Raw genomic sequence first — 25,646 nt, forward strand, 5'->3', positions numbered from 1 at the left:
TTATGAGAAGGAGTAAATAACACTTCCTTATTTACTAACTCCACACCAGTCATGATTTTATAGACTTCTATCATATCCCCCCTTAGGAGTCTCTTGTTCAAGCTAAAAAGTCCCAGTCTTATTAATCTCTGCTCATAAAGAAGCCGTTCCATACCCCTAATCATTTTTGTTGCCCACCTAATCACAGATGGACATAAAAGAGAGAAGAAAAAGTAACCTGGATGCTGACATATCAAATGAGCAGCACACCAAGCAACCCACTCAGCATCCCCAGGTGTGGTACTGCCACTAGTCACTGTAATTATTTATTTTATGACAGGATGCCTAGATCCCCTATGGAGAAGGGCACTGTACAGCCACACAGCTCTTGAGGGCAGGGATTGTTTCTCATTAAATGTCTAAATACTAGAGCTGGACTGGAACTGGTTTTTCCATTTCTTGGGAAATTCTGCAATTTTGGGGGGGGGGAATGGAACAACACGAAAAAAACTGAAATTTTGTGAAAAACAATATTCAGGGGGAGGGAGAATATTGTTTTGGGTTAATAGAAATGTTTCTTTTTGATCAAAGGGAAAAGCTTTAAAAAAGGCATTTTGCTAAGGTCATAGTTTCATTTAAACAATAAAGCTTCATTTTTGAAGAATCAGCATTTTTCAACAGAAAAACATTCCATCTGAAAACTTCCACCCAGCTCTACTGAACGCACAAGACAGATGAAGGGTAGGAGGGGAAATGACTTGCCCAAAGCACATACCAGGGGAGTGTTGGAACCAGCAGCCAGGTCTCCTGAGTCCCAGTGACCAGTGTCCTATCCAGTAGACCACACTGCCTCCCCTGCGTCCCACAGGATTGACCATGACCAGCTTAACACATTTTTAAACATGACTTGCCCTGTCCACACTAGGTGCAAAGTCCTGTTTAGAATGGTTGGTGGTTATTTGCATTGCAATAGCATCTAGGTGCCCTACTCACAGACCAGGACTACACTGTGCTGTACAAACACAAAACAAACAGTTCTTCCTCCTGCCCCCCAGGAGCTTATAATTTAGGTAACAAGAAACACCAGGTGGGTATAACAAATGTCAGGAAGCCTAATAAAACAATACTAGTCAGCATGGTGGGCAGTGGCCTCAAAACACCAGCTGCCTATCCGTCATCAAGTTTTTTTGTGGCATCATGGAAAAGGAGAGTTGTAAAGAGGGATTTGAAGGAGAATAAGGAGTTAATTTTATGGATTTGACAAGAAGCATCTCTCATGGATAGAGGCAGCATGGGAGAAAGCACAAAAGTGCATGGTTTGAAAACTGAACAAGTGGGTGTTGGCAGCTGGCATCATGGATAGAGGCAGCATGAGAGAAAGCACAAAAGTACATGGTTTGAAAACTGAACAAAGTGGGTGATGGCAGCTGACATCATCATTAACATGACCATTTGCCTAGTTCTAGACATGGCATTACTTAATCAACAGAGCTGCTCTCTGTCTTATTCAGAGTTATAGCTGCCAACCTCAGTTACAAAATAGGTTTTCCCTGCTTTTCTCTCTAGTTAGCCCTCCAAAGTTAACAACTCCAGCAGAGGGCACTAAATTCCTTTGTTGCTCAGGTATCATCATCATCATTGCCATCTAGTTCAACAGCTGAGCCAAATTCTCCCACTGGAGTTGCACAAGTGATCCTCAGGTCGCACTTGGCCTGTAGTATCTTCATTGATGGTGATGATGCATGAGACTATACGAATTCACTTGATTTTCAGATCCCGAGGCTGAGTAGGCCAGGCTGAATGGCAGAAAAAAAATTTTAGCCAGTAAACTTGTTGAAAACAGAAATAGGTCTGGCACTAACTTAAAGTTAACCCTCTAGGTACTGCAAGAGACCTTTAACCAGGTGTGGCAGGGAAAACATCCTTCCATGTCTTAACCTCACGGCTTGGAAACACATACTCTTTTTACTTTATTTCATTATGTTCTTGACATTCCTTTAAGATATTGTCTGTGATGAAAATTTCACCCTCCCACCCTAATTAACCACCTTGTGCAACTGAATGAATGTATTATTAAACCACACAACTTACCTCCATAGTTTTCTTATAAAGGGACACCTTGCTCTTTTGCACACGATCCATTGCAGTCTCATACTGTAAAAAACATACAGGACTAAAGAATTTCTCCTTTTAGTGAGAGGATTAGAAGAGCAATTGTTGCACCATTTCTAAGAACCATGTTCCTGTGCAAAAAATGCCTTGATGTTGCTTTTGTAACTCACACCCTTCTAAATGACACAGTGCAAAGCTAGGAAAAATTAATCTGAGATCATTTTGCTTCAGTGGCTTCCATTAATAGCCAAGAGGATATGTCTTCATTTTCTCTCCTTATCTTAAGACGCTTACATTGCATAACACCCAGTCACACTGTACATAAACTTTGCCAGCAGAGTTCTGCGTAACAGCACAAGCCCTGGCATAGGATCTTGTGCTGCTGCTGTGTTTGTGCAGGCCCCACCTTGCTGAGTAAGGACTTCTATCCATTCCAAATGTGACCAGATCCTGTATGATTAATAACAGATCCTGTTACCTCTGTCAAATGATTATATTCTACCTAATTTCCATGGGCATCAGCAGATTAGTTTGAAAGGCATTGGCCCAGCCTCTTCTTCAATTTGACAAGGTTTGAAATACCCGGCTCCAAGCTTAAAAACACAAGAGCGTTTCCTATTCGGCAGCCAGACATCACTCTCATCTGCTGACGCAGTCTTTTTAACAAAGCTTGATCTGAACACAGATGGCTTTGTTTCAGATTATGAAATTTCAATATATGTGATGCTGCTTTCCCAACAGCTTTGGCTGATCATGAGATCCTAGTTTTTCACGATTAAAAAAAAACCCAAATTTCTCTGATTTGTTTAAAAAAAAATAAACCACACACCATAGAAATACACATTTTTTTGTGATTAAAATGAAATGCTGAACGTGTATACATTGTGACTGTTTCCCTAGCCACAATGTATACAAGTATCAGCTGAACACGATGCTTTATTGATTTACAGTAGAAACCCATTTATCTGAGCCTCCATTATTTGGTCCTCCACATTAACTGAACCACCAGCTGCCTGGGGCTGACAGCAACAGAGCTCAGGCAGTCAGCTTCAGGTGGCTGGGGATCTGGCTGTCAGCGCTGCATGGGGCTAACTGCCCAAGCACCCCTCTGCACACACAATCTTAAAATAAAGGATAGAAAGCTCTTTGCCAATTCTCCTGATTATCCCCTAGTCCCAGTTAGATCAGATAAATGGGGTTCCACTGTAAACATGAAGCACATTCAAAAATGAATGACAAGAGGAGGAGATTGCACACACTTAGTGATGCTGGTACTTTCCGTAAAATGTAGTTAAACATTGATGTTTTTATTTTTTCACAAACTTTAAAAACTATAACAATTCTCTGTAAAAATGCAAATTCTGCATTTTTTCCATGGGAAATGGATTTCTAGGTCCCTGCTGATTACTGCTGTAAGTGTCTGATCACTTCTTTTAACTTTAGGTAAGAAAGTTGCTTCTATAATATCCTGCCAGAACACTAAAATATACTGCAATTGAAGTAGTAGCAAAAAGTTTGAGCCTTGTGTTGAACTCAATCTCTAGATCATCTCATCCATGATGTCGGGGAAATGGTGGGAATCAAAGTTTCTTTCCTGGAGAAGGTGGCGGGAAAAGGGGCATGGATGGTGGGTGTCGAAAGCTGGGGAAGGCTGAGCCTCCCCAAACAGCCTTGGGTGGCCCTGCCTATGCTCTGTCCCCAGGCCCTTCTGGGTTGTTCAAAGGATGCTGAATTTGGGAGGCTCAAAGGAGACGATAGCTGGCTTGAACATAGTTGAGTTCTTTTAATATAACACCTCTGGTGAATACTAGATTAATATCATTTATCTTGTGGATTTCTAACACATTCATCACCTTATTACTTAGGCTTCAAGTTCAACACAATGCACAAACTTTTGTCACTGCTTCAATTTCAGTGTATTGCTATGCTCTTACAGGATTTTTACTGAAGCAACCTGCTTAGCAAGAGTTTTAAAAAGAGATTAAATACTTAGGACATGGCTACACTTGCAGATGTAGAGTGCTGAGAGTTAAACCTGCCTTCAGAGAGCACAGTAGGGAAAGCACTGCAGTCTGTCCACACTGACAGCTGCTTGCGCAGTGGCGTGGCCACATTTGCAGCGATATTGGGAGCGGTGCATTATGGGCAGCTATCCCAGCATGCAAGTTACTGCAACGTGCTTTTCAAATGGGTGTGGTGATAAAGTGTGACAGGGAGTGTGTTGTGTGTATGTGCGGGGAGAGAGAGTGGGGTTTTGGGGGGCTGAGAGTATGTCAGCATACTATCTTGTAAGTTCAGACAACACGGACCCCCATTTCCCTCCCCCACCTCTCTCTCTCTCACTCACAGCATTTCACACTAATGGCTTGCATGCCAGCTGTCAGAAACAGAGTTTTGAAAGGGCATTTCTGCATTCCTACAGGAGTTCAAAACAATGACAAGAGTGACCACTTGACTTAAGGGATTATGGGACGTTTCCGGAGGCCGATCAGAATGCAGTAACCGAACACCTCGTACACACTGATGCCCGTGCTTTGTAGCCAAGGCGCAGGAAATGTTATTCCTCTCGCCGAGGTGGAGTACCAACAGCACTGTAGCCATGGAGTCAAAGCGCTCTACGTGCCTTGCCTGGTGCTCCTTTATTGTGCTGTAACTCACAAGTGTAGCCAAGCCCTTACAGGAATAAAAATAGCATCTGCAGTTAAATTAGCTAGAAAGTGAAAGTGACAAGGGCTCTCAGTCTTCATAGTTCAGAGCATTATCTCATCACCAGCTGTGATCACAGAAAGACCGAGATTCCCCCCAGCATCAAGTTAGCTAGGAGCCTGCGGGGAAGGGGGCGATTATCGTGCTCTGAAACATCCATAGCACACTGCTGGAGACAATCTGTCAGAATAAATGGGCCCTTGGTCTGACAATTCTTATATTTCCTCACCTTTTTTCGTTGCTCCTTCTGTCTTTCTCTGAACTCCTCTATTCCTTTCAGTTCATCCTTCAGCATCAATGCCAGTTGGATATGAGAGTTTCCAACATTTTCAATTTCTAAGGCAGATGAGAATTTATAGACAGTCAGTGAAAAGGCCTCTAATGAATACAAAGTCAGGTTTTTCAGCAGGTATTTACTGGGAGGTGGCATGAATGTATTACTTACATGCACCTGGCAGTCTCAGAAACTTAAGGAGGGCTTTTTTTTATTCAGATTGTTGTATTATCTCATCAGTTAAAGGAGGATAGGACTCATCTCAATCCCATTGATGCCTGCAACATGGGGCCAGAACTGCTGCTGTTTGTGACACTTGCCAAGATTATGCATGGCAGGAGAATGTGAATAGAAATATTTTTAGCTGGCCCCCTTCACTTCTTCATATTCCCAACACGCACCTCCAACCTTTCCCCTTTCTTTTTAAGAGCTCTAGCTCTTCCCCCTCCATGTCTCCCTATTGACTCCAGGTTTCTTATCCACATTGTGATCACCTTCCTACCCATCACACTTCTTGACATCAGCCTCTCTTGTCAGCCACTTCCCAATTACAGTCAGGCTTGTCTCAGCACTATAATCTAATTAGGGAGGCTGAAAATGAAGGGTTCAGTAGAGAAGAAAAATATCTTACTCTTGAAGTTAAATTCTAAAATGTCTGGCCAAGATTTTCAAAAGTACTTACTGATTTTAGGGTGCCCAACTTTGAGAAGTCTTGAAAAGGGCCTGTTTGTCAGAAAGTGCTGAGCACCCACCTCTCTGAAAATCAGGCCCCTTCAAACCAGGAGTGACCTTAAACCTCTAGCCACATTTGAAAATCTTGGCTTCTTTATCTAAACTGTAGGCCGTGTGTGCAACTGCATCACCCCATAGTATACTAGGTAATTATACTATTACATTGTAGGGATGTAAAAACTTTAGCATTTAGAGAGTGCATATTCCGCTGTCTTGATGAGCCTGGGGCTTAGATGAGGGTTAGTCATCTGTGCCTCAAACCAGATAAGACTGAGCAAGTGTTGGGGAAGCAGCCCAAAAAGTTGGCAAAAATTCCATTATTACCCCTAACTAGGGGAGTGCAGCCACCGTCTGTAGCACAGATGGACAATCTGAGTGTGTTAGATCCTGGAGTGTCTCTGTATGTCCAGGTTGTGACCATGGTGAAGGGTGCTTTCTGCCAACTGTGCTGGTGAGATGGGTGTGCCTTTGCTTACTGTCATTCATCGGGAGGGATCTGAAGCACCTTACAACTGCAGGGGTGTGTGATAGCCCCCATTTTACAGATGAGTGAACTGAGGTACAGAAAACTAAACATCCTAATTGCCGGAGATGCTGCCTTAAATAATTTGTCCAAGGTCACACAGCAAATTAGCCTGCTAGGGGTCACTCATTGGCCAGCTGGTCCTTTTTGATTATGTTTCAGCCATGTGTGGTCAACTCATTGGTGCGGGGTTGGGATCCTGTTTCCAAAAAGAGGAGGAAATCCCTTCCCTTATTAAATGGCTGGCCTGGGAGAGGAAGCATAGTTCCCAGTGCAGAGACCTGAGGATCTAAACTGGAGACAGTTTTATGGCTCTTTGGTTTCTTAGGAATTCAGGAGGAAGGGGAGTAGCAAAGGAACTGGGATGGCAGCTTGGCTGTTCCTCTGCTAGTGGATTATAGTGGGTACAGTGCATGCTCTTGGAGAAGGGGCATTTGGACAAAATGTGGAGCTACTGAGGAGGATTGTGACCCATGTGAATACCCATCTCTCCATACCGTGGATTAGAGTAATAAAGGGTGTAAACAACAGGCAGTAAAACATTTGGAATAGAAAATCCGTCTTCCTCAGTGCTGACTTGGCCCCACGACAAATCAGCCATCAATGAAAGGACTCCAACAGGGATGGAAAGGCGAATATAAACTTACGTTGCTTTAGGACCTCGAATGCTGCCTTCAGAGTGCTGAGAAAACAAACACATACTTATTAGTATAGTGTCCTAATGACAGACTGTGAATCTAAAAAAAAAACCAAAAAAATCCACTACCAGACCTTTACCCTCAAAGAAACACAAAAATAAATAAAACCTTTAATAGCCCTATCAAAAAAAATTGACCATGCAAAAGGGCGAGAGATTACATTTATAGGTTATCATTAGGCCATGTAATCAAATGCTTCGTGAAGAAGGGGATTAAAGACTTCCGAACTCCTGGTGCACTGGACTGTTTAACCCCTCAGTATTCGTTATAACACGTTAATATTAACTTGTCTTTACCAATGTCTCGGTGAGAACATGAATACAGGGAAATACAAATGACCAGTATAACTGATGTTTGGAATAGTAGTTCAAAAGAGGAGATCTCTGAGGACAGAGAAAGGTAAGACCTCTGTAGTTAGAGATCAGTGCCGTACTAGTATATCTTGTTTTTAACTCCTTAGTAATCCTCACAGCAGGAGCAATGGATCGGCTGTATGACATTACCTCCCTCCTGCACTTCTGTAGCACCCCCTTGTGGTACTGTCTCCAAATTCTTTAAAGAAACCAAATTAAGACCAATGGTTTTCGGAGCCATACACTCTAGGGGTCTGAAATCTGGACCATACAGTGGCTTTTCACAGTTGCATAGTGCAGTATGAATAAGCTCTGCCACCAGATGGAGACCTCCGCACCAGGCCATGAAACAGGTGAGACTAGCAAGACAAAACATTACACTGGTCAATATGAGCAGCCAGATGGAGCTGGGTCAAAGTAAGAGGTGGGGCCTTATAATGGTGTTTCACAGGGGGCTGGCAAAGGGCAGTAGCATATTGTCTGTTGGGTAAATGATAATCAGTCAGGCAGATGAATAGGGAACAAGCCGCAAATGTTTTAATGAAGCAGCAGAAAGAACAGCAAAGAGGTAGAGAAGAAATTCAGAGCGAGTTGCCATAGGCATAGTGGGCACTCCCCACTTTACCATTCTGTTGCAGCATTGCTGCTCCAATTGCACACAGGTCTGAGGAGCCTGGTCACCAGTGGTTTTACTAGGAGCTGTATTGTGAATTTAGAAGGTAATCTTTCCAGGGCACAGACTGTGTGATCTCCCAAAGGCCTGTACAGGGGCTTGATAAAGGGAAAGCCTGATATGGCCCATGAGAGGGGAAGAAATATTCAGCCAAGCCTATGAGTGGCACTTCTGAAATATTCAATGTCTAAAAGCATAAAGTTTTGCCACTGAGAGAGTGGGGAGGGATGTGTGGCCCTGCCAACCCCTAGGGGACAGAGATCTATGAGGAAATCATGTACATCCTGGGCTACCCTAAGAGGCCAGAGACACACATACTAGAGCTCACATTCTCTGTGGTACTTTGGGCAAGGCGCAGGCTCCCGATGGCAACCTGGCTTCCAAAGGAGTGGGCAGGGGCGGCTCCAGGCACCAGCATGACATGCGCATGCCTGGGGCAGCAAGCCATGGGGGGCGCCCTGCCAGTCGCCGCGAGGGTGGCAGGCAGGTTGCCTTCGGTGGCATGCCTGCAGAGGGTCTGCTGGTCCCGCGGCTTCAGCGGACCTCCCACAGCCATGCCGCCGAATCCACAGGACCGGGGACCTCCCACAGGCAAGCTGCCAAAGGTAGCCTGCCTGCCATGCTTGGGGCAGCAAAATACCTAGAGCCAACCCTGGGAGTGGGCCTGCAGGCACCTGGCTCAAAACCCACACTTTGTACCCTGTCTGGTGCAGCCTCCTTCCCTCTTCAATACTGATGCTTCCTGTGGGAATTCCGGATGCTTTTCCCTTGGCTGAGACTTGGAGCTGTGTTTAAAAACATTCTAGGCATGACCTTCACATCACTTTTAAAGAGAAAGCAAATCCCTGGCTCCTGCCTTACCACATGCAGGTTTCATGTTAAAAACAACACCACCACCACACACAAACTTGGCAGAGCTGGTGCTGAACTAGCCAAGTGGTAGCCCTCATCCTTTCATGTCAGCATCTCCAGTGCCTTTAGCGCTGACTGTTTTGAACATGTAATCCAGCCCTGGAGCAGAGAGGTTGCTATTTTCAGTCCTTGGGTGGACTGTAGTTGTTAAGCACACTTGAAGGTAGCTATCGACACTTGGGCAACAATTAGGTTTGCTTCATCACATAGACCTTCATTCTGCTCTTGGATGGATGCATGTAGCTCTCATTGACTTCAACAGTGCACAGATCCAAGGGCAGAAACTGGGCCTGCCATTGGAGAATCTCCCTTAGTACAATCTGCCTGTGCTACTGGACCTGAAGTTGTCATCTTTAAAGATATGCTGCCTCCCCATTCTTCATGGCACATGCTTAGCCAGAAGAGCAAGAAATATAGTCTATATACCTTATGCTAGTGTTTCCCAAACTTGGGACGCCGCTTGTGTAGGGAAAGTCCCTGGTGGGCTGGGATGGTTTATTTACCTGCCGCATCCACAGGTTCAGCTGATCGCGGCTCCCACTGGCTGTGGTTTGCTGCTCCAGGCCAATGGGAGCTGCTGGAAGTGGCAGCCAGTACGTCCCTCGGCACGCACCAGGGCTTTCCCTACACAAGCGGAGTCCCAAGTTTGGGAAACACTGCCTTATGCCCTTCCAGAGGGGCCTGTTTAGAGTTTAAATTGGACGTAAAGCAGCAAAGAGAAATAGGATCCTTTTTCAGGTCTTGAAGCACTCTTGTGGACTCTTAGGGGAAAAATATAAAGGCAAATGGACACCATCATGCAGGCCCCAAAGAACATCATGAAAACCTTGCGTCTTGATTCAAAATTTGCTAGCACAGCTACCTTTGTGTGAACAAAAAGCCTTTCAGCCAAAAATGATCAATATACATCTTATTTTCAAACTGTTTCAGCTTTTTGTGTATAAACCAACAAAATATTTTCCCTGAAATGAGTTATGAATAACTGGTGGCTCTAAACAAAAAATTCTTTAAAGGCTTGGGTTGCTGCTCTCAAAATCCTCTGCTGTAAGAGGGGGCTCCAAGCCGGCCTGCAAAAGCCTGTGAATCTGCTTGGATCGCTAGGACATAGCATAAAGGATTGACTGTTTTTTAAAATATACTACTTTGTTGTTGTGAAGGTGCCCTTGGATTTCATTTTATCCTTGTGTTCCCAAATATGTATAACCTGGCTGGTGTAAATGTTTGATGCAAACTGAAACTTGGAGCATAAGGTCTCAGAAATGAAGGAGTCTTTTTACCCAAATTTGAAACCAAATAATAAATTGAGTATAGCAGGTGGCTCATCCATTTTTGTACTAGATGAGATTATTGGGATTTTTTAAAAAAGTAAACATAACTTACAATACAAATTGGCCCTTGCTTTTGTAAATATCTTATAGTGAGGGTGGGGCAATTTATTAGATACCTCATCAGAGTAACATACAAATATTGATATAAAAAACGAACTCAGGACATTTGTTGTTTGCACATGCTGTTTGCACAGAATGTTGATCTATCATTTCCAGAATTTTTTCCTGGAGCCTGAGGTGTCAGTTTCTGCCAGATGTAGTTAGATTGCTGTATTGGATACTGAAGAAAGATAGAATCTCAATACAAGGGGAAAAGGAGTTTACTCTCTTTAGTCTTGAAGTGGTCTATGCTATCAGAGTGGTTTATGAAAGGAAGCCAAATGTTGTGATTTACTTTCTTCTGTGGGCCCTTTGAGTGGAGGAGGGTTAGTCTGTCTTCCAGTTAGCTGAATAATGCCCCAGGCTACAAGCAGGTGGGAGTAACGGAATCTAACCTTTTTGGAGGGAATAGACATGCACATAAACTTTCTAAACAGATAGGAGGGAGAATAGGTAGGTCAAATTTTAGGACTAAGAACCTTCAAATATCTCTTTAATTACTTGAGTGCTGCCCAATATACCAGGTACAGTCCCGTGTATCAGCTATGTATCGCCTTCTGAAGCTCTGACATATAGATGGAACATCTCAGTCCAGTACACCAGGATGTAGCTGTGTGGGTGAAGGAAAGTATCCCATTTAGTAGAGATGTATGTGTGAGATGCTTGTAATTAAATATTGCTAATACTCTTGAATGCATGATAACTAAATAAAGTGTCTCATTTCAGAGCCCCTCTCCATGGGGGGGGGGTGTGATTTCCTATTGAGATTTGTAATGTTTTTGTTTTAATGTCTGTGAGGGTGAGGATGCTTCAGTTTTAGTCTGGTTGAACAAAATTCATTGTGCTCACATTCACGTTTTTAAGGGGGGAGGGAGGGAAGTGCCACTATTTCAAGTCAGGAGGGTTGTTAAACTAAGTTACAGGCAAAGCATCAGCCTTTGCCTTGAACCTCCCCACAGCAAGCCAGCTTGCTAGCATCCGTGTGAAATGTCTACAGAAATGTATTGTGTGTAATTAAAGCCTTGCACTTAGTCACATGGATTTAAAGACCCAGTTTTCATATGAAACTTTGGCAGAGAAATGAAGGGGCTGTACTTGGGGTTAGAGCTGTGGGAGCTGTGGCAGATGGAGCAATAACCAAGCACCAACTTCAGATGATTTTTGCCATTTAGTAGTTGAAACCTTTTTCTGTTAACCAGGCTACAGATGTACTTTCATTCCTTACAGTATTTTTAAGACTTTGAAAATATTCAGCACACTGTTGAAAGAAGTAAGTGTTTCCTGAAGTATTTTGAAACGAGCACATTAAAAACATGAGCATTGCTTTTCCTGGGTACTTGCTTAGGAAGCAATCCCCATATGTGTTTCTTTCCTAAAGGAGCTTATACCTTGTGTGGAAATATGAAGATGCGGGATATTGAGTAGGGAAGACTTTCACTATAATTAATAATAATAATACCTGGCTCTTATATAGTGCTTGTCATCAAAGTGCTTTACAAAGAAATGAAGTGACTTGCTCACAGTCACCCAGCAGACCAGTGGCTGAACCAGGAATAGATCCCAGGGCTCCTGAGTCCCACTCCAGAATTTTATACATTAGGTAACACTGCTTCCCCTTGTAGCTTTCTTGACATTGATAGACATTGCAGGGATTGATCACCTGAAAACTGACCCTGTTTTCTTCCATCAGGGCCTGTTCCCTTTGCTGCCCACCCCCTCAAGGGTGGCCCTTGTTTGGTGCCTAATTTTCCATGGACCAAATGCAACTGCCGAGAAGAATTGGATCAGATTATAAATCTGTTTTCGATGCAAAGTATCCATTGATCAGAAGTAGGATTTTGTACTGGGATGTGGGATGGTGATCCTTAAAACCAAGCTCTGTCCTTTATTTTTCATATAAATGTCTTTTATTTCCTTGAAGGTAAGGTGGCTGCCGTGCAGCCCTTCTATTCTTGTCCTTTTGCCTTATCTGCTGTTAAGCAGAGAGAGAGCGAATGCTTTATAGACCTAGTTTGCACTAAAAAATGTCATACCTGTTCTCCAGCAAAAGTGCAGCTGCACCAGCGCTAGCAACAATGTGCCATTGATAGACTGAGGGTGCTTTCACCACCGTGTCATGAAAGCCTGGCTTCATGATAGAGTGGGTAAAATCGCCTGCATCCTGTCAGTGCTGGTGTTTGCACTCTTGCTAGCACCAGTGCACGCTGCTGTGAAACAGCTGTAAAACCTTCTAGTGTATACTAGATGCACTTCCTGTCGCTAGCAACCCAGCTCTCTGCTTAGCTTCTCCTGAAGCCCCAACCTCTCACTCTTTCTGCTCCACGTCCTTTTTTCTATGTCCACTAACATTTTTTGTCTGTGCTGTTTTTTACCCCTGCCTGCCCACTAAAGTGTGTTCAGCTGCATGTGAATGAGCTGTGGCTCAAAGCCTCAGCTTTCTTCCCCAGTTGTTAAAGGAAGAGGATATCTTAAGGAACACTGGACCCAGACATGGATCCAACTGAAAAGTGGAATGTTTGCTGTGTCAGTTTGAGTTTTTCTGAATGTCTTGCCCCTTCCCTCAAGCTCAGAATAGCCTAATGCAGTAATTTATGAAGTGCCTTTACTATTGATACACAGGAAGATAACACAGTGACTCTTCTGACAGGAAAACCACAACTTATTTTTTCCTTCGCTTAGCGAATAGGAGTGGAAAATACCACTGCCTCAATCATATTTCTTATAAATAACAGCAACACGATACACCATGTTCTCTTTATAAAAAGTGTGGCTTTTTTAAAATGGAGAATTAGACCATTGCCTCTGCTATGCAGACTCTTCAGCCCTAAGGAGAACGCTCCCCACTAGCTATGTGTACTCTGTGCCTAGGGATGAAAGCAGGGCTGGTGCAACCACTAGGCGAACTAGGTGGCCGCCTAGGGTGCCTAGTGGTTGAGGGAGCCTAAAAGCCCACTCAGGCGAGGAGGTGGAGTGGAGGTGAGTAATGGGGGGTGCGCACAGGCGAACTGCTCCTCACCCCAGATCACCTCCACTCTGCCTCCTCCTCTGAGCACACAGCCTCCGCTCTAATTCTCCTCCAATCGGTGCCACAAGCCTGGGAGGGGAGGAGAATTAGAGTGGCGCTGGCGTCCTCAGTGGAGGAGGTGGAGCGAAAGTGAGCTGGGGTGGGCTCCCCGGGTGGTGTTAGGTGTCGTGGAGGGAGAGGGGTTAGCTTCTGTGGGGCGGGTGGGCTCCCCGGGCAGGGTTAGCTTCCGCAGGGGGCAGTAGCTGCTGCAGGGAGGGCTCTCTGGGTGTGTGGGGGGAGGGTGGCGGGCAGGGTTAGCTGCTGTGGAGGGGGTGGAGTTAGCTTCTGCAAGGGGGGGGGGCTCCCCGGGCAGGGTTAGCTGCCACAGAATGGGGAGAGGGTTCCCCAGGCGGAGTTAGCTGCAGCTAGGGTAGCTGCTGCATGAGGGCTTCCCCAGGTCGGGGGGTGGCGAGCTGGGTTAGCTGCAGTGGCGGGCAGAGTTACCTGGGGCGGGGGGGGAGGACTCCTCTGGTGGAAGGGGTCGGTGGGCAGGATCAGCTGCTGTGGGCGGGGTTAGCTGGGGGCGGGGGATGCAAGGTGGAAGTTTCCCCTAGGGCACGAAACTTCTTTGCACAGGCCCTGGGTGAAAGTAACTTACCGGTACGCAGGGTGGCCAGGGTCCTGGGCAAGGTTGGGGGGTGGCTCTGGGCTCCTGGAAGAGGCGGGACTGGGGCCAGACTCTCTCAGCTAGCCCTTCAGTGCTACCCAGGCCCCAGCACTCAGGGCTCCAGTGACAATTTAAAGGGCCCTGGGCCCTTTTAAATCACCAGTCCCAGGACATCTGCCCCTTTTGCTCCCCCTGGCTCAGCAGCTCTTCTGATATAGTTGGCTGCATACCGGTGGCCACTTTCTTACCGGTATGCCAAACCAGACCGTACTAGCTTACTTTCACCTCTGTCTGTGCCCTAGCTACATATCAGGAGACCAGTTAAATACCAATCCCCTCTTTTCCTTCCATGGCCATGGTAAACATCTGGCTTGGTTCTAAACTACCAGTATTTGGACTAAACTAGCTTTTAATTCATAGATTCCAAGGCCAGAAAATGTAACCTCCTGTCTAGTACGGGCCATGGAACCTCCCCAAAATAATTACTAGAGCAGATCTTTTAGAAAACATCCCAGTCTTTATTTTAAAATTGCCACTGATGGATAATTCACCATGATCCTTGGTAAATTGTTCCAGTGGTTAATTACCCTCCCTGTTAAAATTCTGTGCAGTTTTTCCAGTCTGAATTTGTCAAGCATCTGGCCAATGGATCATGTTGTTCTTTTCTCTGCTAGATTGAAGACATATTTTTAAATATTTATTCCCCCTGTAGGTACTTATAAACTGTGATCTAATCACGCCTTATCCCTTTCTTTGTTAAGCTCAGTAGAATAAGTTCTTTGAGGCTATCACTATAAAGCATGTTTTCTAACCTTTTAATCATTCTTATGGCTCTTCTCTAAACCCTCTCCAGTTTACCAATATCCTTCCTGAATTGTGGATGCCAGAACTGGACACAGTATTCCAGCAGCAGTTGCACCAATATCAAATTCAGAGGTAAAATAACCTCTCCACTTCCATTCAAGATTTTCCTGTTTTATTCCTCCAAGGATTGCATTATCTTTTTGGCCACGGCATCACACGGGGAGCTCACATTCAGCTGATTATCCACCACAACCCCAAAATCTTTTTCAGAGTCACTCTCACCAGAATAGAATCCTTCATCATGTAAGTATGGTCTACATTCTTTGGTCCTAGGGGTATAAATTTAGCTATATTAAAATATATCACTTGCTTGCTCCCAGTTTACCAAGCAATCCAGATTGCTCTGTGTTAGTGACCTGTCCTTGTCCTTATTTACCATTCCCCCAATTTTTGTGTTATCTGAAACTTTCATCCAGCAGATTCTCATGGCTGTGTTATAGCTATAGTGGTGAGTAAAATGGATTTTCATGTTGAATGGTTCCTAACAAATCGTCTTCCTTCAGCAAAAGTCAGTAATGGAACAATTTAGGTTTCTTGAATCCCTTAAAATTGCATCTTCCAATCTCATTTGTGGTAGGCCTCATGCTCTACTTCCGTCAACTTCAGCTGTATAAGTCTCCTATAAAAATGTAACTTCTTCTGCATGTAGGATAGGACACCCTCCCTTCCATCCCATTGCAGTCACCTTGTTCTTTTACCTCCAGGCTTGCCACATCAATTATGAAAGTAAAAAAACTGCTTGAACCCCAGCACCTAAATGCTTTGAGTCCTGGCACCTCTTTCATTACAAATTAGGCACTGGTCCCACCTCCCAAACAGAGGCCTCTGAAGATGCTGAAATGCCATTGATGCAAAACCAATCCAATGTGCGATTTCTTTGGGTAAGGAACATCCTGCTGTCAACTGACTGACTAGATAGATAATGACATTGAATGGATGAATTGTTTTGCCATCTACATGCAGCATTGGCAGGTTATTGGTTTCTGTTTTATAGTCAGCATGCATAACTTTGGTTTTATCACCATTGAACTTAAGTCCCATAGATTCTGGCAGTTTTTCGCAGCTCTTCGAGCATTAGCTGTAGTTGGTCAATAGTCTCTCCAAGTAAAGAATCATCATCTGCATACTCAAGATCCTCTAAAGATGAATCTTTAAATTTCACGCCTCCAACTTTGGTCTCAGCCAGCTTTGTAATCAGATAGTTGATCTTTAGCAGTGATGATTTTAAGTTTTCTTCCAGGTAACTGATAAAAATGTTAAATAGTGTAGGTCTAAGAACCACTCCTTGCGGGACCCAGCTGGAAACACACCTGTTCAGTGATGATTCCCTGTTTACAGTTACATTTTGAGACCTATCAGTTAGCCAATTTTTAATCCATTTAATATGTGCCATGTTAATTTGATATTGGTCTAGTCTTTTAATCAGAATATCATGAGGTACCGAGTCAAATGCCTTACAGAAGTCTAAAAGTTTATTATTATATCACCTCAACACTATTATCTTTAATCAAACTTGTAATCTCATAAAAATCGTTAGTTTGACAGGATCTATTTTCCATAAATCCATTTTGACTGGTATTAATTTTATTACTCACCTTTAATTCTTTATTAATTGAGTCCAATATCAGCAGTACATTATCTTGCCTGCAATCAATGTCAGATTGACAAACCTATAATTACCCAGGACATTCCATTTATCCTTTTTTAAATATTGATACAACATTAGCTTTTTTTCAATATTCTGGAACTTCCCCAGTGTTCCTAGACTTGTTGAAAATCAACACTAACTATCCAGAAAGCTCCTCAGATAATTCCTTTAAAAAGTCTTGGATACAAACTATTTGGGCCTGCTGACTTAAAAATGTCTGACTTTTTTATCTGCTGTTTAACATCCTCATGAGATACTAGTGAAATGGAAGGAGTGATAGCTTCATCATATGGTATAACTACAACATTAGTTTTTTCTTCAATAAATATTTCTGTTTTGTATTTAACACTTCAGCCTCTTCTGAATTATTATTGATAATTCTACCATTTCCATCTACTAATGGTCTAATGAACCAATACCATTGTTAAGATTCTTTTTGTTTCTAATACACTTTAAAAACTCCTTCTAAATGTATCTAATTCTGCTGACCATAGAAGAAACTACCATTGAGCACTTGCAAACTCAGAGTAGCTTGTTATTCAATTGAAAAACCTTGCAGTTTTAAAAATCCTCTGAGACATCCTTTCCCAGTTGTGTGAAACGTATGGATGTTTTTCATATCTTTGCCACTTTTGCCCAGATATGACAATCTGGTCTTTCAGGCTTCAGAGTGATGTTCAAGTCCAAAGCCTGGAGAAAGTTAAAAGTCCTAAACCCATCCTCTCTCCTCCTCCATCTAACATTCATGCAGATGAGACTATGAGTACAAATTTAGGTTGCAGACATGCAAATATCTCAGACTTTATTTTAATGAAAAGCTCTGAAAACCTTGACCATACTTGCACTGATATACCCTACTCCTCCCTTTGAAGTTCTGGTCTGGTGGCCTCTTTTTGCAGTTCTTTCACTAGCGCCTCCCAACCCCCTGCATCCCAAATGCACCAATGATGGGAGATCCCAAAGTACACTGGAGGATGAAGGTGATTAAAATATAAGAAGTAGCCAGCCAGTCTCTCCACTCCTTCCCTGTCACAAGAACCAAAGTGGACAGTTGAGACTCTAAGGTGAACATGCTTAGAGAAAAGCTCATTGTAAGGGAGCTGGGATCAGGCCTCTGTCTCCTTTACTGCGTCGTAATAAATTAGCCAGGGCCCTGGCTAATGCCCCCACCCAACCGATGAGTTAAGTTTGGACTAAAAGGCTAGAGAGAGATACACTCACTCCACCCCAAATCGAAAATAGCTTCCACAGCTGCAGAGCTCCAAGAACAAGAAGCTACAGTGACTAAATTTGCCTGGATCAGGCTATCTGTATAAAATAACTTTATGCAGCTGGATATTAGCCAACAGTTTTTATTACCATGGTAACCAGCAGCAACTTCTCTTATACTAGGAAATGGAATTACCACAGTAGGGCCCCCTCGGATCTCTGACTTAGAGAGGCTTCCCAACTAGTGTTCTTTCAGAGGTTTTGTACATTTATACAATTTTTATCATTTTGTTTAATTATTTCTACTACTGAAAATATAATAGCTTTAAAAAGTTGATAAAATCAATATGACAATTGTCACTATGATGCTTAATACATACATGGTGCTTTTAATCTTCAAAGGGCTTTCTCATCTTCACTGCACCCCTCTGAGCAGCAGGAAGGGGTCAGTGGGCCAGCAGACAAAGTACTGATTTAAAGTTGTGGGCACCACAGAGAAAATTGCAGGATTGCTACGGAGGGGTGAGGTACTGTTGTATTCCTGGCTTCTATTGCCACCCCTTTGGGGGCAGAGGTGAGGCTGTGCAGGAAGCATCAACGTAATTCTGTGTTCCCAGCTTTTCAAACCGTTCTGTTCTGGAAGGGCCAGTGGAGCACAGAGTGCTGCTGAGTACCTGCAACTTTAACTCCATATTAATGTTTTCGTGTGTGAATTAGATTAGAACTTGTGTGGGAAAGGATTAGAACTTGGTAGTTCCTGACTCCTATGCCTGTGTTCAGACTGCGTTCTTCTTCAGGTTCATTTATAAATAATATTTTTGAACTAAAATTACATTTTGAAAACTTTCTGGCCTTGGTTACAGTAACTTTTCTGTTGTACAAATGATGCCATTGAGTTATAAGTAATAACTCAACTAAGTTTATGGCAAAATTCCTCTTCCTACCATTTCCTCAAACATGGCTGCTTTCCTGATTGTACAACCTTAGAATCCCCACTCAAGCCTTCTCACTGGCCAAGTAATTTGTTTGTGGTGAACCTGAAACAGTTACTATATTGAGTAACTAAGAAATCATTAGGTGTTACTTGTGATGCAGCCTCCTGATTGAAACTGCTGCTAAACTCAGGCAAAAAAAATTGAATGTGGTATTAGAAGGCAAGAACGTCTCCATTATCACTGGAGGCCACGCCTTTGTTGTGTTGGATCCAATTTAGGAGAGGGAATCTTCTAATTTTACCAGGGAATTATCACAGCACACTATCCTAGGCATGTGATGCACAGGCAGGCTGGTTTGGATAAAATACAGTAACTTCATTCAAAACTTTATAGGAGGCTTAAAAGAGTTTGGGTACTCCTTAAGAATTAGCCTTGAGTCTCTTCCTCCGGGACCCAGTCTCTGCATGAATCTTTGGTTCTAAGGATCCATATCTTGGCTGCTTGGTCCTCCCTCAAGCCCAAACTGGCAGCCAGCCATTTGACCAGCAATTTGCCAGCCCTCGGCTCTCTCCTCTCAATGGCACACAACGGTTAGCTGCAGGCTGTACTTCTATCAACCCAAGGTATCTGCTGTAAAGAAGAGGCAGCAAGCTCATGAAGGTGAACCCTGGTGGCTGCTGCCTCTTACCGGTGTTCACTGGTGCTGCTTAGTCTCCTAGCCTCATTCCTTTCCCATCCCAGCTGGGCTGAGGTGAAGACCTGATCAGGCTTTCCTGTACTGCAACTAGTTTCTTCTTGCAGCTCTTCTCTAGTTCCCAGGCCACTTCTTCAGGTAGAGTGGATGTTAGAGAAGATCCCAGTCTCTAAGCTCCCCTGGGGACAGGAGATGTAAAGTGCCCAGTGACAACCACTGACCGTGAAGTTGGGCAGAACTGTTCGTATTGGCATGGGTATTTGGGGCCCTAGTCAGCTGTTTGCTGCATGTCACAGTTCTGCTATCTGTGATTTGGCAGATGCAATTGTGTCTGGGAGGAAGGTTCCCTTGGCTGCTTTTCTGTCTGCAGTGAGGGTCTGCCAGTGGTTCTTTGTCAGTAGGCCAGCTGTTCCTGGACTGGGGCTGTGTAGGTTTTATTCCTTAAGCACTCCAGCCCCTTTTGCCTTCCTGCTTCATTTCATGTAAGTTCTTTAGAGAATCACTGTGACTTGCGGGAGCCATGGGGATATTTTTCAACTAGTTCATCAGTCACTTCTGTCAGTAGTTGTTAAAATCTTGGCCTTGCCATTGTTTCTCTCTGGGGCCTTCTGGATGTTCTCTGGGATTGGGTATTTATGGGGGTAAATTTTCCTCCCTTGTATCAACCTAAAAAACTAGGAGTAATGGGATGAAATTAAGAGAGGGAACTTTTTTAGACTGAATATCTGGAAAAGCTTCCTGACATTGAACTCTACTAGAATATGAAATAATCTCCCAAGAGAAGTGATGGAAAGCCCCTTCCCTAGAGACATTTAAAACTGGGCTGGACAAAAGACGAGGGCACAATCTTGTACTGGCAGAAAGAGAGACTGAGTGACCTGTGATTTTTTTTTTCTTTCCATCTCTAGCTTTTATGATTCTGTATATGGTATGACACAGGAAGTTCACTAAAGTGTTCTGCAAGAAAAACTGAAGCTGTTTTTCCTGCTAATTGTTAAATATGAGTCACAAATTCAAATGCTTAGCAAAATCCCTAGGTTACATTTCAGATTTACTGCTGCCCAGATGCAGCTTCAAAAGCTGCATTTGAACACACCGAGCCATTTTATTCTTAGTTCAGTCTAAATTTTGGAATACTATTGGGAGTGACAGACTATTCACTATTTCACATAGATGTACAGATTTTGTTTAATTTCATGGCTAGGCAGTGGAATATGAGGTTAGCTGTGGTGCAATTCTTTTAGAAACTTTTTGACTATCACTAAAAAGTAACAAAAGAGTCCTGTGGCACCATAAGATAATGCTCCAATACATCTGTTAGTCAATAAGGTGCCAAAGGACTCTTTGTCGCTTTTTACAGATCCAGACTGAAAAGGCCCTTTGATACATGCCTGTCACTAGTATGTTTGTTCCCACTCTGAGTCTCTCTGACTGAATTGCTTCTTAGGTGCAGAGTTACTGTCTGCAGCATATATCCAGGCAAGCAAACAAAAACTTGACGTGGTGTCAAAATATAGGCTATAAAACTACATATTATTAGTCATGTCATTATGTGCCATGCTTAGATCTCAGTTTTGTCTGGTTTATATCCCCATATTCTGGACAAGAGTAACTTCTCAGTCCATCTGTGTGGCTCTTTAAACAATCAGAGAGGATGCTGAGTGATGAAAGGTACTTTCTCTCTTTCTCAACCCCAATATACCACTACAGTGAGACATCTGGGACAACATGCATCATAGCAAAGAGGATCACTGCCACTAGTTTGGCCATGGTTTTATAGAAACATTCCTCTCTAAATGAGCTTTACAACACACTGTGACAGTGTATTCACCTCTTTGTCCATGACAAAGTATTATAAATACCAGTATAATGTAGAGATGGGCCTGAACCCAAGCCCTGGATCTGAACATCCCTAAACTTTAGGGAAATTCAGATTCATATCCCAATGCTGAAACCTAGACTTATCTTTAGATCAAATTGTTATAGTTACTGAGGACACAATTTCCATAGGTTGCCTATTGAAGTTCTAGGACAGCAGCCAAAGCCCTTCATTTCTGTATATACAATCTCTGCCGGCCCTACTTTGCCAGGAAGGAAATTTTGAAGAAATTTTCTTGTAAGTCCTGGACTTTTAAAAGGCATATAGATTTACTGGAGACGAAACAGTCTATCATTAATCCACTCTCTTAATTCTGAAACCACTAGTCTTTTTTTTTCCATTTTCACTCTATGAAATGAACCATCAGAATGTTTAAAACCATCTTCAATGGAAATTGCAAGAATTGCAAGAAACTGATTTTCCCAGCTGAAAGAATTCTTCCTTTTAACTTACTGGATTTTCTTAGAGACTCACAGCAAAGGAAAGGGATAGCATGCAAAGAAAAATAATGCCAGAGATTTCCCTTAGTGTGAGTCTCTCAAATCTCTACGCTGCTTTTCACTAGGCTCATCTAAGAGTTCAAATTAATGGCCAGAGTCAAATTCAGCATTTCCCCGTAGGCCCTTTAATCTGGGATATGTCACAGCATATGAGGGCCAGTGATACAGGTGATTGATTGGTACTTGCATGCTATGATGGTGCCCAGGAAATAATCCACAGGTTTGAGGTCAGATTTTCCATTAAAAACTAACCGAAATTCATATGCACGTTGGGGGAAGTGAGTGATAAATTGACCAAACCAGTAGGATGCAATTATGAAATCAGATCTGGGCTGAAGGGGGTGGGTGACCCTAGGGATCTTTAGTGCAGGTTTGTGTAGATTGGAGTCCACTCTTTCAGCCCTAACTACTGTGACCCCAAATCTTCATCTTCTTTCACCTTAATACACCATTATTACTACTTATTACTTATGGCTGTAATGACAGGATGTCTCATTACTGCCGTGTCAATCAGAAATAGCAGCAGTCTTGCAGTGCTGTTTATGAAGTTGAATTCCCTGCCAACACATACCTCTCCTCTTTCCCACCACTTTATACATACTGTCAGTAGAGGGCATGGAGAAGCACCATGTGTTGTTTTAGCATGCTGCAGTACATTAGTTAATAGAACTGAAGAGTGAAAGCGTTTCAAGTGGCTATAGAAGTTGGCCTATATCTCTAATATAAGCTTTACCAAGATTTCTAGAGCTGCCCAAGTCCAAATCTCTTTTCCCTTTCATTCCTTCACTGACCAGTTGCAGAGATCAGTAATATTGAAATAAAAACTTGTTCAGGAAACTCCCAGCAACAACTGCCATTTTATTACCAAGCTGCCGAGAGGGGCCAAATGGAGAAAGAATGCTTCATGAGGTGAACTGAGCTTTAGTGGATAATAAGGCTTCCCAAGCCAACTGAAATGTCAGCTTAGTTCAGTGTGAAATGCACATTCCTGACCCTTTCTTCAGTGAAGCCATGTCTCTGATTATCAAACTGGAGGCACTTTAATGCAAAAAACTCGAAAAAGACTTACTTAATTTCGGTTTGTCCTCCTGCTTTTCGAGCAATTTGAACCAGCTCTTTCCCATATCTCTCTTCTGCTTGTGCCCTGTTAACAAAATTTCCTTCGTTATTTTCATCTGTTGAGGTTGGGCCCATGTTTGCAAGAATGCATTTGTAGCCGACTCTGAGATGCAAACAATTGGTTTGTAGCTGTCTTTATTCTCTCTCCCCAGTGCCACTGCTATCAAGAGCTCATCTAAAAAGACACCCACTGATGTCCTCCTCTGACTTGGAAGAAGCTCTTATCTGCTTAGAGAGAATACATGTTTTTTATTAAATTGGCTTTTCTATTTTTGCTTGGCTCACGGTTGGGTGGAAAAGTTGGTCTATAGCTGAGTGGTGTATGCTTGATGTAAATGAGTAGAGTCCCCAGCAGGTGCCCGTTTGCACATAAGTCCCACTTTCAAAAGTGACTTAAACTCTTGGTATCAGAGGGGTAGCTGTGTTAGTCTGTATCCTCAGAAACAATGAGGAGTCTGATGGCACTTTAAAGACTAAGAGATTTATTTAGGCATGAGTCGTAATCAGTGATTTTATCACAGCAGCTGCTGAAGGGGCCTTGTTGACACTAACAATGGGTGCGGTTTTGCCACCTATATCACATGCAAACAAATTCTGTCCACAGCTATCCTGTTCTATGCACAAGGATGGCGTAAGATTACGGGGAGGATTAGGACAATGGTTCTTTGGAACAAACAGCAAATTTAACTCACTCATTTTACATAAATGCTATGCATGTAAGATTATTAGGTTCTTCCATCCCTAGTCCTTTCAGTCTGGTTATGTTTTCAGGCGCTCTTCACAAAGGCTCAGAAACCTAGTTTTTGTTTTAAATGAGAACTGTGGTTCTCCTTTATGGGGCCCAAACATTGATTCTGTTAACAACTCCTGTAAGTCCCCTCCAGCTTATCAGCAGCCTTGGTCAACCTATGCATAGATCCAGTACTGTCAAATATGGGAATTCAAAAGTCACAAGTCATTCCCTCACCCCAGTCCCCAAAACCATGAGGTTTAAAAAAATATACATTTTGCCCTCTGATTTTAGGACTTTTAAAGGTTCACATTCTGTGCAGCTTTCATTAAAAAAATGCATCTGAAGAAGTGGGTTTTTTACCCACAAAAGCTTATGCCCAAATAAATCTGTTAGTCTTTAAGGTGCCACCAGACTCCTCGTTCTTTTTTTAAACACTTAGAAACCCAAGTTGCTTTTGGAAATGGGACTGAGGTTCCTAAGTCAATTGGGCACTTTTGAAAGTTATCCCCTGTATCCTAAAGGAATTGCCAGACAAGTGTATGGCTATTTGGCCTAACAGGCCCCATTTAAATTAATGTTAGCTCCATTTTCCTGATTTGTCACTCTGACCTTTGTTGTTTATCTGGCACAACTACACCTCTACCTCGCTATAACACGACCTGACATTACACGGGTTCGCGTATAGCGCGGTAGCAGCAGGGCTCTGGTGGCGCTTTAAAGGGTCTGGGGCTTTGGCTGCTGTGGAGCTCTGGGCCCTTTAAATCACTGCTGGAGCCCTGCCGCTGCTATCCCAGTGCTGCGGCAGTGGGACTGTGCCGGCAATTTAAAGGGCCTGGTGCTCCCTGCGGCCAGAGCCCCAGGCTTTTTAAATCACCGCTGCTGCCCTGCCACCGCTACCCCAATATAATGGTGTTTTACCTGTAACACAGTAGGGATTTTTGGCTCCCCATGACCGCATTATAACGGGGTAGAGGTGTAGTACACTGGGTGTTCTCCATATGGATTCAGACAAGTCCCTGCCACAATGAGATGATTTGATTGATCCTGTCTTTAAAGAGACCTAGTTGCCTTTCAAACACTTCTCTGGTTACACTTGCTGTGATAGGCCTTACTTTACAACCTGCTGTACTCGAGTTCAGATTTTGAATAAATTATTCTGCTGACGTTTCACATTTTTACCATCGCCCTCTATGGTCTGCCCACTTAGTGCTGCAGTCCACCCCAGAGGTGAATGCCCTTTCCAAGTGGTGGTCAATGGGCACACGCAGCCGCTTATGTCCAAGTGGTTTTGGGATCTTCTGGGGCTAACGGGAACTAAATATCAAGTATGATCCCAGGGGCACTTCACTACCTTTATTTAACACAGTAGATTTGTAAGAGATGCCTTCAAAGTGAAACTGACTAGTCTACTTTAATTGGATAAAGGGAGAGGAAATGCAGAGTGAAGAATGAAAAGTAAATTCATTTTTTATTTTTCTTTTAAAAATAAGAGATGCTGTCATTGCCCTAGATAAGAACTTTAGCTCCAATCCCCACCTGCGTTTGGGCCTTTTGCTCCACTGGAGCAGCACAAAGCAGCCCCACAGCCAATGTATCCAGCCCTGGGATGATCACCGAAGTGTAGGCGAATCCTCAGGTAGCATAGAACTTGCATAGTGGCTCCATACCACAGGCCCATCCTTGCATCTGGGGGAGGGGCATGGCTGGGGAAAAGGGTTGTAGCCAGGACTCTTCAGTAATTCTCTACCTGCTGCAATGGCCCCTTGGGGCCAGACCTGCATAGGATCAGGGGAGTGCAAAGGTGGATTAAAGCCATCTTTCTGCACGTGCATCCTGGATGCACTGTGTGTTTCGTGGCCCCAAATGAGGACTGGAGCCACTTTATTATTTTTTAAGATATGATTTTTAACCTGGCCATCTCTCTATTTTAAATACAGAAAATATCTACATTTTAATTTGTAATTGCTGCCTTAATTCCACGTACAGGAAATTGGTTCAAGCAAAT

The 25,646-nt window shown here is 43.3% G+C and overlaps 1 protein-coding gene across 2 annotated transcripts in view; it reads right to left on the bottom strand.

Annotated features, from left to right (window-relative positions):
- The window catches only part of PSTPIP1 (proline-serine-threonine phosphatase interacting protein 1), a 91,590-nt gene that overhangs the window by 24,906 nt on the left and 41,038 nt on the right, over positions 1–25,646 (bottom strand). For both annotated transcript variants that reach the window (XM_032799835.2, XM_032799836.2), the window contains exons 3-6: positions 22,859–22,933; positions 6,974–7,008; positions 5,027–5,133; positions 2,071–2,133 (exon numbers count right to left, since the gene is read on the bottom strand). In XM_032799835.2, the coding sequence (XP_032655726.1) occupies positions 2,071–2,133; positions 5,027–5,133; positions 6,974–7,008; positions 22,859–22,933 (280 nt within the window). The remainder of the gene's footprint in view (positions 1–2,070; positions 2,134–5,026; positions 5,134–6,973; positions 7,009–22,858; positions 22,934–25,646) is intronic.

This window comes from Chelonoidis abingdonii, chromosome 9 (genome assembly GCF_003597395.2).
Source record: "Chelonoidis abingdonii isolate Lonesome George chromosome 9, CheloAbing_2.0, whole genome shotgun sequence".
Taxonomy (NCBI): domain Eukaryota; kingdom Metazoa; phylum Chordata; order Testudines; family Testudinidae; genus Chelonoidis; species Chelonoidis abingdonii.